Source organism: Diospyros lotus, chromosome 13 (assembly GCF_014633365.1).
Source record: "Diospyros lotus cultivar Yz01 chromosome 13, ASM1463336v1, whole genome shotgun sequence".
Lineage (NCBI taxonomy): Eukaryota > Viridiplantae > Streptophyta > Magnoliopsida > Ericales > Ebenaceae > Diospyros > Diospyros lotus.
Window position 1 is genome coordinate 32,987,379 of NC_068350.1, and position 14,197 is coordinate 33,001,575.

The 14,197-nt window shown below is 39.5% G+C and overlaps 1 protein-coding gene across 6 annotated transcripts in view; it reads left to right on the forward strand.

Annotated features, from left to right (window-relative positions):
- LOC127788439 (cysteine synthase-like) overlaps positions 1-14,197 on the forward strand; it is a 96,305-nt gene that overhangs the window by 52,373 nt on the left and 29,735 nt on the right. For all 6 annotated transcript variants that reach the window (XM_052316695.1, XM_052316693.1, XM_052316696.1 and 3 more), the window contains exon 9: positions 14,048-14,128. In XM_052316695.1, coding sequence (XP_052172655.1) covers positions 14,048-14,128 — 81 coding nt within the window. The remainder of the gene's footprint in view (positions 1-14,047; positions 14,129-14,197) is intronic.

Sequence of the window (14,197 nt, forward strand, 5' to 3'; positions counted from 1 at the left end):
TCCCTTAGTATGGACAACCACTCTCCAAGAGTCTTTTCCATAACTTTTAGGGAGAGACTATAGCAGCAAATCTAAGGTAAGTTTCAACATCCATACCCAAGTTCAGCTCTAGCAACCTATTGATAAAACATATCATCTCCATGACATGCTTCTCAACAGATGATCCTTGAGCCTAGCCATGATCTCATAGGTATCATAACTCTTATGTGGCGACCTATGTTTCGGGGTCATGGCAGCTGAGACGATATATCAAGCGATGATCATATCACCCATGTGCATCGTCCAGGCCTAATGTGCTATTATTTCTTTAACTGGTGGCTTCGTAAAAAGATAGCTCTTTATCGCATAAAGAATCTTATCACACATGAGGACTATCCTCAAGATGATCTCCCAGTCATAGAAATTAGTCAGTTGAAGGTATTATTGCCCTCGAGTATCGATCTTATCGACATGTTTCCAGACATTCTGGATCAACAACTGAATAGAGATATTATTATAATCATATTGAATTACGAAATCATAAATTGCAAGAAGTAACATTTTATGATTGCTCCCACTATTTTCTACGAGTTTGCCACCCTCAAGACATAACTCGGGAAATCCCGTTGGAAGATTTCCTAGTGAGCTAGGATCCCATCTCCCCTCGCACAACCTTGAGTGACTCAACAAATTGTGTTAGGATCGATTAGGTAGGTACTTGCTACCAATTGCATCTCCATGCAACTCCTAGATTCATTGGGTTGACAACTCCTTGCCAAGCACATCTTATGTGACTCCCAATCTTTGCCTCTATACTCAGTAAGGCCTTGAGTGACTCAACAAACCCCACCTTTCTAGTTAAGTCGAACCCATCATTCAGGGACATCTCATGGCCCATGAAGCATAGGAATCATAGGTGACACATGACCTTGAGTGACTCAACAAATCAAGTGCCAGCTAGAAACCTAATGCTTCATAATGATGGAAGGCAAGTTGGCTTAATATTAATGAGGGATTTATTATTTATTTATTTAGGTCTCATCACATGCAATTAATCAAATTAATAATGCATAATAAACGACTCAAACCGGTGTATGGTATGGATAACTACGGCTAGTCCCCTCGAGCCATAGAAGGGAAGCTAGCTGGTCAAACCTAGGTGAAGAATCACATCTTGCTTCATAAGCACATTCTTCAAGCCTTCATTGGTCTTCGAATCTTGTCTTCAATTTGGCTCCATCTCTTGCTCTTCATACAAACTACAACTATCGCTACTCTATTCTATTCTACATACATTACATAGAATCAGAAACCCCGAGTTACATTCGGGGGGAGTGAGATGAGAAGAGAATGTACATCAGAGTATAAGAGAGGCAGGACACGCAGGCCCTATTTCAAAAACCAAATTTACAAGCATTCATTCCCAACATAAAATAAATGGTCGACTCGATCCATACCATACACCCATGCAATCAATCTAATTGATTCATTTAGATTATGTTAATTAATTGTCGCATCTATTTCAAACTTAATGAAACGCTTTCAATAAATTGAAAATTTGTATAATTTTGGAAAAACAAAATTGTTTTAATTGTGTTGGGTTTGGGCTCCATCCATTAGTCTAACTAACAAGGCTCAACAGGCCTTGGATCAACCAATGTATGTCAAACATACATTAGCAGCCCAATAATTAATAAATAACCCAATTAATGGCCCTGGCCCATTTTTAATCACGGCCCATAAGTGTCATACACTCATGGATCGGATAAAAATAAAATTAAATAGCCAAACAATTTGGCCGGGCCCCACCAAAGAGAACAGAACGCACTAGGCCACCGAAGGGTCGGCCCGGATGCTTCACGGGGACCCCCGGGAAGGGTCAAACCGAAGCCCGAGGGAGCGGGAGGGGCCGGGAGGCGGTTGGGCAGCATGTCAAACATGCTGCCAGGCCTGGGCGCGCATGGGGCGCGCATGGGCCGCGCCTGGCGCGCCCGGCCGCGCGGCAGGGGCCGCTGGGGGCGAGCGCGGCCCACTGGGGCCGCGCGGGGCGCGCAAAGGCCTTGCGCGGGCAGCTGGGGGCCGCGCAAGGCCGCGCGCGGGTCGCGGGTCGCACCCGCGGGCCGCGCGCTGCTCGCGGGTCGAACCCGCGGACCGCGTGCGGGTCGCGGGTCGCGCCCGCGCCCGGCCGCGCCTTGCGCGCGCGCGCGGCCGCGCCTGGGGGCGCATGCGCGCGCGCGCGGCTGCACCTGGGCGCGCCATGCGCGCGCACGGCCGCGCACGGCCGCGCCTGGCCGGGCCCTGCGCGCGCCCAGGCCGCCCCAAGCCATGCCCAGCGCACGCGGGCCCCGCTCGGCCGCGTCTTTCGACGCCCCGGTGCATCCGTATGCACCCCGAACCCCGTTTTGCCCTTTTTCGTGTCATACACGATCTTTTTCCCTTCACCCAAAAACGTTTTGCAATCCAAAAATACAAACGCAACAATCATTTAATTATTTCACAAATAACAACATAACCGAATCCGCACGTAAGGAATTGAAATATTTCGACGATGGCTCTGATACCACTGAAAGTAAAGCAAGATCGCTACGGGGCAAGCAGCGTAGTTCAAAATTTTGAACCTTACCCCGATCCCGGCGATTGGATCAACGTCGAAATTAAATCATTCACAAACAAATAAATAAATCTAACCTTTAGATTACCGAGTCGTTCGCGGATTTAAGCCGTCCAAGTGTCCGGCCTCTAACTCGTGATACGCGGCACGCGTCCGTTGGCAAGGAGAGCGGAATAGGAGTGCTAGCTCCTTCTCCTTTGCGCGGCTTGTGTATGGACGGGAAAATAATTGATTTTCAACTCTTGAAAACCAACAAAATAAGAGGCATAATTTGGGCATCTCATAAAGGGCTATTTATAATGAAGCATCCTCCTAGGGTTTTCCCAAACCCTAGGGAACATGGATTGGGCTAGCCCATTAATCATAGTCCAACTAGAAATTAAAGTGGCCCAAATTCATTTATAAATATGTGGCCCAAATCTAATTCAAGCCCAAATAATTAATATTTAATATTTGGCCCAAATCTTATTTAGCCCAAATATAATATTTATTATTTAATATTTGACCCAAATCTAATTTAGCTCAAATATTTAATTTAATTTAATATTTGGCCCAAATACTTTATTTGGCCCAAGTATTAAATTAAGCCCAAATTATTAAATTAGAAACTTCTTTCTAATTTAATCATTAAGTTAGAAACTACTTTCTAATTTAATCAATTGCTATTTTAGGAAACTTTTTCCTTTATGACGACCCCTCGTCATATCGACGTCATTACGTCTGTTTGTTCTTTTCCCGTGAGAACCTACAACGGCACAACTTCTTGCCGAAGTGTCCCACTTAACCATACGTCCGCTTTCCTAGTTTAAACCAGGGACCGTGCCTATTGCGTATGACTCATTAGGCTTCCGAATATGTTGGCAATGTGTCGGTACGAACACATAAGACAAGATTGGCCTCTAGCAAGGCGTCATGCCTACCCAATTATTCAGAAGGATTCATAATCCGCAAATAACCTTTCACGAGCATGGTTACCGTGTAATACGATCCTCTCGTCAATGTATCTTATGTGATCTCAAGTATGGCGATGTGTTGCTTGATAATGATCACATGAGTTTTCTTCGGTCTTTCGGATATCTTCACTTAATAGAAAGTGAATCAATAACTCCTTATTGATCTCTTTCACCATGGCCATGGATTTAAAGTGAATATCCACCGAAGGCGCCTTAGATACATCATCCTCTATCAAGGGATAGACGAGTCCCATCTTGGCTATGCACCCATCTCCATAAGCCTCATGATATACCCAACGATCGCCCACGTGCAGCCTTTGTCTAGGCCCATCGAAACGATGTCAAAGCATACCGGTCTTCTTATGAGATGACCGTGACAACCTTAGGTCCAAGGATTAGTTACACCCATCTCGTATGAGAATTCCATCAACATATAACCAAAATGGATTCTCATGGCGAGTCATGTCCAGTGACACGTTCTCCAACATTGGTCACCTATGTACTTGTCTAGGCATCCCCATGCCTATGGGTGTGAGACCCCCATTGCTATCACATAGCAAAAACATAACACATACAAGTCTTACCACAATTGTCAATGTCCATTCTTGACATTGCTACGACTTGGGACGTTTAATGATGTCTATAAACTGTGATGCATCATCTCACATCTTTATAGATTATTCACAGTATACATCATATGGACTTCTATCTAGTTTCATTCGGTTATTACAATAATAACAAGAAACTAATAGAATGACTTCTTGTGAATTTGAATAACTCCTTATTCAAATAATAACATGATTACAATTGTCAGTGTACAACATGCCCAATCTGATTGGGTCTAGAGCACCTACACTAACACCAAGAATGATAGTCTGATACAATTTCTCTATCCTTCATGCGAGCTTCTTCAAATTCTCTTCGTAGTGTCTGTAGATGCACTTTCTTGACTCTTTCTACACCCTTGTAGATAGTCCCATACCTCTTTACTAGTGACAGCCTCTGAAATCTTCTCAAATGTGTCATTCTCCAGACCTTGATAAAGAAAAAACATGACCTTTTTATCCTTCTTCCGTTGATCTTTCAGAGTGGCTTTTGCATATGCATTGAGAGTGCTCTCTACTTCAGGAGTGGGTTCAACATAGCCGATAGTGACAACATCCCACAAGTCTTGTAACCCAAACAACACCTTGAATTGAATGCACCACTTGCTATAATTGTCTTGTTTTAGCACTGGGATTTGTAGTTGAACGAATTTGGAACCCATCTAGATCGAAACCTGGCTCTAATACCACTGTATTGGTTCTGATCTGGACTCTCTTAGACACACACTCCTTTCTTATGATAAATATCAACTCTCAAGAACAAAAAAAACAGAACACTGTTAATCAAGAATTCTCTACTTATTATTGAATAAAAAGCAAGACCCTTATATAGGGATATTACATGCAGATTACATGGGAAATTCATAACAAACTAGAACATTATTAACAAACTAAGTTGTGCCCTTAAGAATAGGTCATCAAATAACCCACTCACTGCCTACAAACAAGGACATTATTATTCCATCACTCCTACTGACTCGGTCACCTAGTAGACCTGGTTTGCTAACTCCAACAGAGAGCACTTGGCTGTCAAAGGAAAAGGGGAAGTAGCAATTGAAAGTTGCACAGGTACAAAACTCTTAATTGATGTTCTTTTTGTACCTGAAATTGATCAAAATTTGATTAGTGTGGGACAACTGCTAGAGAAAGGTTTCAAAGTCATCTTTGAAAACAAGGAGTGCCTGATCAAAAACTCAAAAGATCAGGATATGTTCAGAATCAAAATGAGAGGAAAAAGCTTCTCATTAGACCTTATGGAGGAAGAGCAAGCTGCATTTCCAGTCTCAATCAACTCAGCTGAGCTTTGGCATAAGTGACTTGGGCATTTCAATCATGCAGCCTTACTTTTGATGAGGAAAATGGAAATGGTGGAAGGCCTACCTCCATTGGAAGAACATCTATCAAGCTGCAGTGCTTGTCAATATGGCAAGCAAGCCAGGCTGCCATTCACAAAACAGATTGGAGAGCATCTCAGAAGCTGCAATTGATTCACACTGATCTCTGTGGACCTCTACCTATTCCATCCTTAAAGGGAAGCAAATACTATGTTGCATTTATTGATGATCTTACCAGAATGTGTTGGATTTATTTCATGAGGTTTAAATCAGAGGTTGCAAGTTTGTTTTGGAGATTCAAGGCTTGGATTGAGAATCAAAGTGGTTGCAGAATTCAAGTCTTGAGATCTGACAATGGGAAGGAGTATACTTCAGAACAATTCAATCAGTTTTGTGAAAAGACTGGAATTGAGCATCAACTCACTACTCCCTACACTCCACAGCAAAATGGAGTAAGTGAAAGGAAAAATAGAACCATAATGGAGATGGTCAGGTGTATGTTACACGAAAAAAATCTACCAAAAGAGTTCTGGGCAAAAGTAACAAATACAACAGTGTTTCTGCTGAATAGACTTCTCACTAAGGCTGTCAAAGGAAAGACTCCAATCAAGGCTTGGTATGGACAAAAACCCTCCTTACAGAATCTTAAAATATTTGGTTGTGTTTGTTTCTCACATGTTCCTCAGGCAAAGAGGGACAAACTGGATAAGAAAGCAGAGCCAAGCATTTTCATTGGCTACAACAATGTTACGAAGGCTTACAAGATCTTTCAACCTCAAACAAGGAAGATCTTGGTAAGTAGAGATGTTCAATTTGTTGAGGATGAACAATGGAGCTGGAACAGCAATAAAGAACATCAAAATTCTGATCTTTCGTTTAAACAAGATGAGAATTTTGATGACTTACCTACAAGAGGAACTAGATTGCTTTCTGACATTTATCAGAGATGCAGTGTTGCTATTCTTGAACCTGCAGGATATGAAGAGGCTGAAAATTATCCAAGATGGATGGTTGCAATGCAGGAGGAGTTGAGAATGATAGAGAAAAATCAGACATGGGAGCTAGTTGATAGACCTGAGCACAGAAAAGTCATTGGTGTCAAATGGGTGTTTAGAACCAAGCTGAATGCTAATGGATCCATTAACAAGCACAAGGCAAGGCTAGTGGTGAAAGGCTATGCTCAAGTGTTTGGTGTAGATTACTCAGAAACTTTTGCTTCTGTAGCAAGATTGCATACTATCAGGTTGCTGCTGGCACTAGCTGCTCAAAATGGATGAAAGGTATTTCAACTTGACGTTAAATCAACTTTTCTCAATGGATATCTGCAAGAGGAGATTTTTGTTGAACAACCAGAGGGATTGTTGTAAAGGGTCAAGAGAACAAAGTTTATCTCCTTAAGAAAGCTCTATATGGATTGAAACAGGCTCCAAGGGCTGGGTACAACAGAATTGATCAACATTTGTTGAACCTAGGCTTTGTGAAGAGTCTGAGTGAGTCCACTCTTTATGTTAAGCATGCTGATAAAAATATTGTGATTGTCTCACTTTATGTAGATGATCTCTTAGTGACAGGAAGCAATGCAGCACTTATTGAGCAATTAAAAAAAGAGATGACTAGGGTGTTTGAGATGACAGACTTGGGAGCTATGGCATTCTTTCTCGGCATGGAGATCAAACAGAATCAGCTTGGCATTTTCATATGCCAAAAGAAGTATGCTAAGGAGATCCTAAAGAAATTTTAGATGGAGGAGTGCAAGCCAATGAGCACTCCTATGAATCAGAACGAGAAGCTTTGCAAGGAAGATGGAACTGAGAAAATGGAGGAGACTAACTACATAAGTCTTATTGGTTGCTTGATGTATCTTACAGCAACAAGACCTGACATACTACATGTTGTAAGTGTTATGTCTAGATTCTTACATTATGCTAGTGAATTGCATCTTAAAGCTGCTAAACGTGTGCTTAGATATGTCAAAGGAACAGTTGATCATGGAGTCAAATCAACAAAGTCAGGTTTTTCAGTTTCTTGGTTTTCTGGATAGTGACTGGGCTGGTTCCCTTGATGATATGAAAGTACTTCAGGGTATTGCTTCACACTTGGCTCAGGAGTATTTTCATGGAGTTCAAAAAAGCAGGAGATAGTGGCTCAGTCAACTGATGAAGCAGAGTTCATTACTGCTATAGCAGCAGCGAATCAAGCTCTGTGGCTAAGAAAATTATTGGCTGATTTGTATATGGAACAGAAGGAAAGCACAAAAGTCTTTGTGGATAATCAGGCTGCTATAACCATTTCTAACAATCCAATTTTCCATGGAAAAACCAAGCATTTTAACATTAAGTTGTTTTTCTTGAGAGAAGCTCAAAAAAATGGTGAAGTTTGTTTGTTGTATTGCAAAACAACTGATCAAGTTGCAGACATATTCACCAAGGCATTTCCTACAAGCAGGTTTGAGTTTTTTAAAAGGAGACTTGGAGTTTACAACTACTGATGCAAGGAGGAGTGTTGATGTAATATGTCTCAGTATCTGCATAAACTGAGAATGTTGATGTAGCTGCAAAGTGCCTGCAGTGGGCCGCAAGGCATGAGGTGGAATATTTAGAATGAAAGATGAGCTGGAATGGATGTAGACATGCCACATTTTCTGGTTTTGACCTGGTTTTTAGGTTTTTGTTATTGAATCTTAGTTGTTGCTATTTTTTAGCTAATGTAATCTCAGTTCATGGGATCATGGGTAGTTTATTTTTATCTAATGTAATCTCAGTTCATGGGATCATGGGTAGTTTTATTTGGCTTTGGTGGTTACATTTTGGTTGTATTTAAATATTCTTTGGATTCAGTAGAATGTGTGTTGTTCATTAAAAAACCCTTCTCTATTTTTCTGCTGTCATATTTTTCAGTTTGCAGTCCTTTTTGTCTGCTTGAGTTTTTTTGCTAACAAACATTTTTTGAATATTTTGTGTATGTATATTTGATTTATTTTTTGAATATGCATATATTTTATTATTTTATGTAATTGATTATTGATTTGTGTATTTATTGATTATCTGCACGTGTGTGTGATTATTTTCATGGAAATGGCAATCAAACACCAAAAGTTGAAAAAATATAATAAATTAAACTAATCAAACACCTTCAATTGACATTTTCCCTGAAATTTAATTATGGGCAATTCAATTGCCTGGAAAATATTTTTTTTTTTATGCAAATTCTATGCTTGCAATCAAACGCACCCTAACAATATTGTGTTTGCGACGTATCTATCACCTTTTTCCATTATAATAACGGTTTTGAACTTTTGCAATAGCCGCGACACTATCATAATAGATCAAGACAACTAGAATCGGTCTCTCCCATAAAGGAATATCAATCAACAGACTCAAACTTCTTAACCATCCTGCTTCCTCACTAGCTGTGGCTAGTGCTATCATTTTAGACTCCATTGTAGATTGAGCCAAAATAGTCTGTTTCTTAGACTCCCATGATACAGCTCCACCAGCTATACAAAATATGTATCCACTAGTTGCCTTGGAATCATCTGAAAGGGTGTTCCAATCAGCATCACTATATCCTTCTAGGACAGTGGGAAACTTCTGATAATGTAATCTAAGGTTCATGGTCCCTTTAAGATACCTCATTACCCTATCAATAGCATGCCAATGCTCAATGCTAGGTCTACTGGTATACTTGCATAGTAATCCTGCAACATAAGCTATGTCGGGCCTAGTGCAATCAATAGCATATTGTAGACTGCCAATGATGCTTGCATACTCAGATTGTCTAACACTGTCACTGGTGTTCTTGAACAACTTTACACTAGGATCATATGGTGTACATGCAAGTTTATAGTCAAAATATTTATATTTCTTTAAGATCTTCTCAATATAATGAGATTGATCCAAAGAAATCCCCTTTTCAGACCTAGTGATCTTGATTCTAAGGATCACATTCTCTTATCCAAGATCTTTCATTTCAAAGTTAGCACATAACATAGATTTCACATTATTCACGACATGAGTATTAGAACCAAAAATAAGCAAGTCATCCACATAAAGACATATGATAGTGGAAAGGTCATTTCCTGCTTTATAATAAATGTATTTGTCACTTTCATTCACTTTGAACCCATGTGAGATGACAAGATTATCAAACTTTTCATGCCATTGTTTGGGTGTCTGTTTCAATCCATAAAGAGATTTATTTAACTTGCAAACTTTGTTTTCTTGACCTGGAACAACAAAATCTTCAGGTTGGTCCATGTAAATTTCTTTCCCTAAATCACCATTTAAAAAAGCATTTTTAACATCTATTTGGTGCACTACAAGATCATGAATAGCAATGAGAGAAAATAGCACACGAATAGATGTAATTCTAGTAACATGTGAATAGGTGTCAAAGAAATCTACATTTTCTCTCTATCTAAATCCTTTGGCAACAAGACATGCTTTATATTTATCAACGGTGCCATCGGGTTTCAATTTCCTTTTCAATATCCATTTGCAACCTATTGTTTTACAACCTGGAGGTAAATCTACTAAATGCCGAGTTCCATTAAACTCAAGAGACTATTTCATCATGAATTGCTTCTTGCCAAAAGTCAGCCTCTAATGAGGTTAAGGCTTCCTTGAGGGTTTGAGGATCATCTTCTAAGGTAAAAGCATGGAAATCAGAACCATAATCTTTAGCAGTTTGAGCACGTTTACTTCTCCTAGATTCAGATTCTAACTCCTTATTAGATCCATTAACACTAGTCATAGGCACATTATTAGATGTTGAACCCCCACTATTCTTCAATATAAAAGGAAATCTATGCTCATAAAAATCAGCATCCATTGATTCAATAGCAACATGAGCATTCAAGTCAAAAACCGGTAAGCGTTACTATTCTCACCATAACCAACAAAAACACATTCATATGCTCTACTAGCAAGCTTATTCCTTTTGGGATCCGGAATCCGAACATAAGCTAAACAACCCCAGATTTTAAAATATGACGAATTGGGTTTCTCATTTTTGAAAACTTCATAAGGAGAAATTTTACTTTTTGATTTGGGAACTCTATTCAACACGTAACAACAGTCAACAAAATTTCTCCTCACCAATAAGAAGCAGCACCAGAATTAAGTAAAATAGCAACTATAGATTCAGCAAAAATTCTATTTTTCCTTTCAGCTTTACCATTCATTTCAGGTGAATAAGGTGCAGTTTTCTCATGAATAAGCCCATGGGTTTTATAAAAATCAATAAACATGCCAGACTCATATTCAGTGCTTCTCTATCACTACATAATTTCTTTATCTTTCTATTAAACTGATTTTCAATTTTTGTCACAAATAATTTGAACATGTCAAACACTTCACTTTTATTTTTTGTAAGGTAGACAAAAGTAAAATTAGAACAGTCATCAATAAAAGTAATAAAGTAGTGTTTTCTGTTTCTAGTCAAAACACCATCAGATTCACATATATCAGAATGAATCAAATCAAGTGGCTCAGTTTCTCTAACTACTGATTTGTGAGGGGTTTTGGTAATTTTAGCTTTACTACAAAATTCACATTTTTCAAAGTCATTCAAAGACAATTTAGGAATAAGTCCTAAGCTACTCATGTTTTTAATGATGCGTTTGTTAGCATGACAAAGTCTGGCATGCCAAGTATTAAAAGAACACATGTAAGCAGAATGTGCAATTTTATTAGCATCAACATTTAACTTAAACATTCCATTAGTAGCATAACTTTTCCCAATAAAAACATTATTTTTAGTAATGGTATACAAATCAGCCCCAATAGTTTTGAGTAAACCCAGCCTTGTTGAGAAGATAGCTCGAAACTGAGTTATTTCTCATCTTTGGAGTATGCAAAACATCTTTAAGTATAACAGTCTTTCCAAAGGTAAACTTTAATTCCACCTTGTTAATTATGAAGCTCCAAACGGTGTCGTCTCTCTTTGCTGACTGGATGGCCACGTGCAGCAACCGCGTGCTGCCATTTGGCAGCCGCTGGATGGCTGCACGTGGCAACCATCAGCTGACCCTCAGCTGGCGCCTGATCATGCTCCCTCATCCTTTACCCGATCATCTCCTGCTCTCCTGCTCCTCTGCCGTTTTCTGTTAGGATTCTAATCGTGCTTGCACGATTTGATCTGGTCCATTAATCCTCACCTTTTTGAGGCGCAATCCCAGCCGCTCTTGATCGCTTTTAATTGTTGCCTCGAGATGTGAACCGTAGAGAGAGGCAAAAGAAAAAAGTCGGAAGGAAAATCAGAAAGGGTTTCTCTATCGGGTTGGTTCTTGCGGGTTGAAGGCTCTCGCCTTCTGGCTAGGGTTCTTTCTAGTTTGTTCCCGAATTCTTTTTCTGTACATGTCTGTATAGTTTTAGTGGTTCGATAGGTTTGCCTTTAATCTGTATTAAGTGATTGATTGGCAGTTTGTGTTCTCGAACCATTGATTGTTTGAGGGTTTTGTTTGAGGGCTTATGAGAGTGTAATCCGATTTTTATCTCATAGTGCAGTGAGCTCTTATCTCTCGAGCTCAACGTGGATGTAGCCTCAGTTTGAGGTGAACCACGATAAAAACTCTTGTGTCTCTGTTTTTTTTATATTTTTTGTTTCTCTGCGTTTGTAATTTTTGATTCCAGCACTGTGAATGTTTGTTTCATTTAGACCATCAAATATTTTGTGATTACTTAAGAAAAACCCTAAGTTTTCTGTCGAGTCTCAACACACCTCACCAATTCCAGCAACAATAGTGATGTGGGCATCACCCAACAGCATTTTTTTGTCCTCAGTTTCAGAATAGGACTTAAACATAACACGATCATAGCAGACATGGCGAGAAGCACTTGTGTCTACCCACCACCCTTCGGATCCTCCAACAATGTTGATTTCAGAAATCATAACAATAAGTTGCTCTTTGGTAAGGTTCACCTGTGGAGCAGGACAACGCCTATTCCGGCAATTCCGAGCCAAATGGCCAGGCCTGTTACAGTTATAACATATAAATTGTCCAGAATCATTCCTTGAAGGGGTTGTTGTCCATTCTGATTCTGTGGACCATTCTTGTTTTGATTGTTGTGGTTGTGATTGCAATTCTAATTTTTCATGTTTTTCCCTTTGGGTTTTAGAATAGCAGAGGTTGATTTCTTGTTGTTATTTTTGTTTGACATAACAAGTACTTCATCTTTCTAATCCTGTTTGCGGGCTTCCTCCTCAATACGAAGACGAGGGATCAAACTTTCTACATAAAGCTCTTTAGTTTTTTGCCTAAGGAACATTCTTAAAATCTTTCCAGGTAGGGGGTAATTTGTCAATCAAAACAGCAACTTGAAAATTTTCATCTAGAGCCATACCTTCAGAAATAATTTCATGTGCTATTTTTTGTAGCTTGTGTGACTGAACCTCCACAGATTTGTCATCAGTCATTTGGTACTTCAAATAGTGGCTGACTGCATACTTCTTTGTTCCAGCCTCTTCAGTGTTGTATTTTTTCTGAAGTGCATCCCAGATTTCCTTTGCAGAGTTTTTAGAACAATAGTAGTCATACAAATCATCAGACAGCCCATTAAGAACAAAGTTTTTGCAGAGAAAATCAGTATCGACCCAAGACTCATATTCTTTAGTTTGTGTATCAGTAGGTTCCTTAGGCAATTCTGGTTTTTCAGAATTAAGGACAGATGCTACCTTTTTCATGGTTTGGAAAAACAACATTTTCTGTCTCCATCTTTTAAAATGAAGCCCCTCAAAACGAAAGGGCTTGTTCTGATCAGTAGTGGCGTGATCAGTCAGTATTCATGGCAGAAAGAAGCCATCTTAAATTTGTAGCAGCAGAAAGTAAACAGATCTTGTTGCAGCAGAAAATAAACAAAATAAAGTTACCAAAACATCTTGGGTTGAGTCGCGGACAAGGTCGCTTTCTTTAAGACGTTTCACGGCTCTGCCCAAGGTTGTGCAAGCAGTATAACAGCCCCTTCGTCCCTAGGATAAAACAGTCCAGAATCACCTCTGTCTCAGACCTCCCTTGCACTGAAGAAGGCCGGAACACAAACACCCTTTGATTGCTCAAAACAACTAGAAAATTTTCAGTTGTACAGAATAATTTTTTTCCTTTGAATGCTGGTTTTTTCCCCTCTCAGAAACTACTGCTTTCTGTTCATTTAAATAGCAAAAACAGAAACAGAAAAGAAGAAGAAACAGGGAAGAAAATGTGGGGAGAAGAGAAGATCATGGAGCGATTTTTTTTTTTCTTTTTTTGAGAGAATGATCAGGTAGTATATTTTTTTAAAAAATTGTGGACTGAGTCTCCCTTTTGTTTTAGGAACAATGGTATGCACGGTTGGTCACAATCTCTAAGAGATAAACACTGATTTTTTTTTATGAAAAAATTCACACATGTTCCAACAGGTACAAGCAGCTTGGGACAGGTATTGTTAAGCTGAGCACTTATGGGATTTATTTGGTTTTGAGTCTTATCTCCATTTGCATCTCCTCTGTGTTGCCAAATAATTAGTGCATACTTCTAGACACCATAATTGCTGGTTCCTGGTTTTTCATTTTTTGTGTAAATTGTTTCAGGTTGGAATATCGTCGGGAGCTGCAGCTGCTGCTGCCATAAGCCTTGCAAAGAGACCTGAAAATGCTGGAAAGCTAATTGTGGTGAGCAGTTAATTTTTTTTTTTGCTTCTCTGTGTGTACAAATTGGCATACACATATTCCTTAAATTTT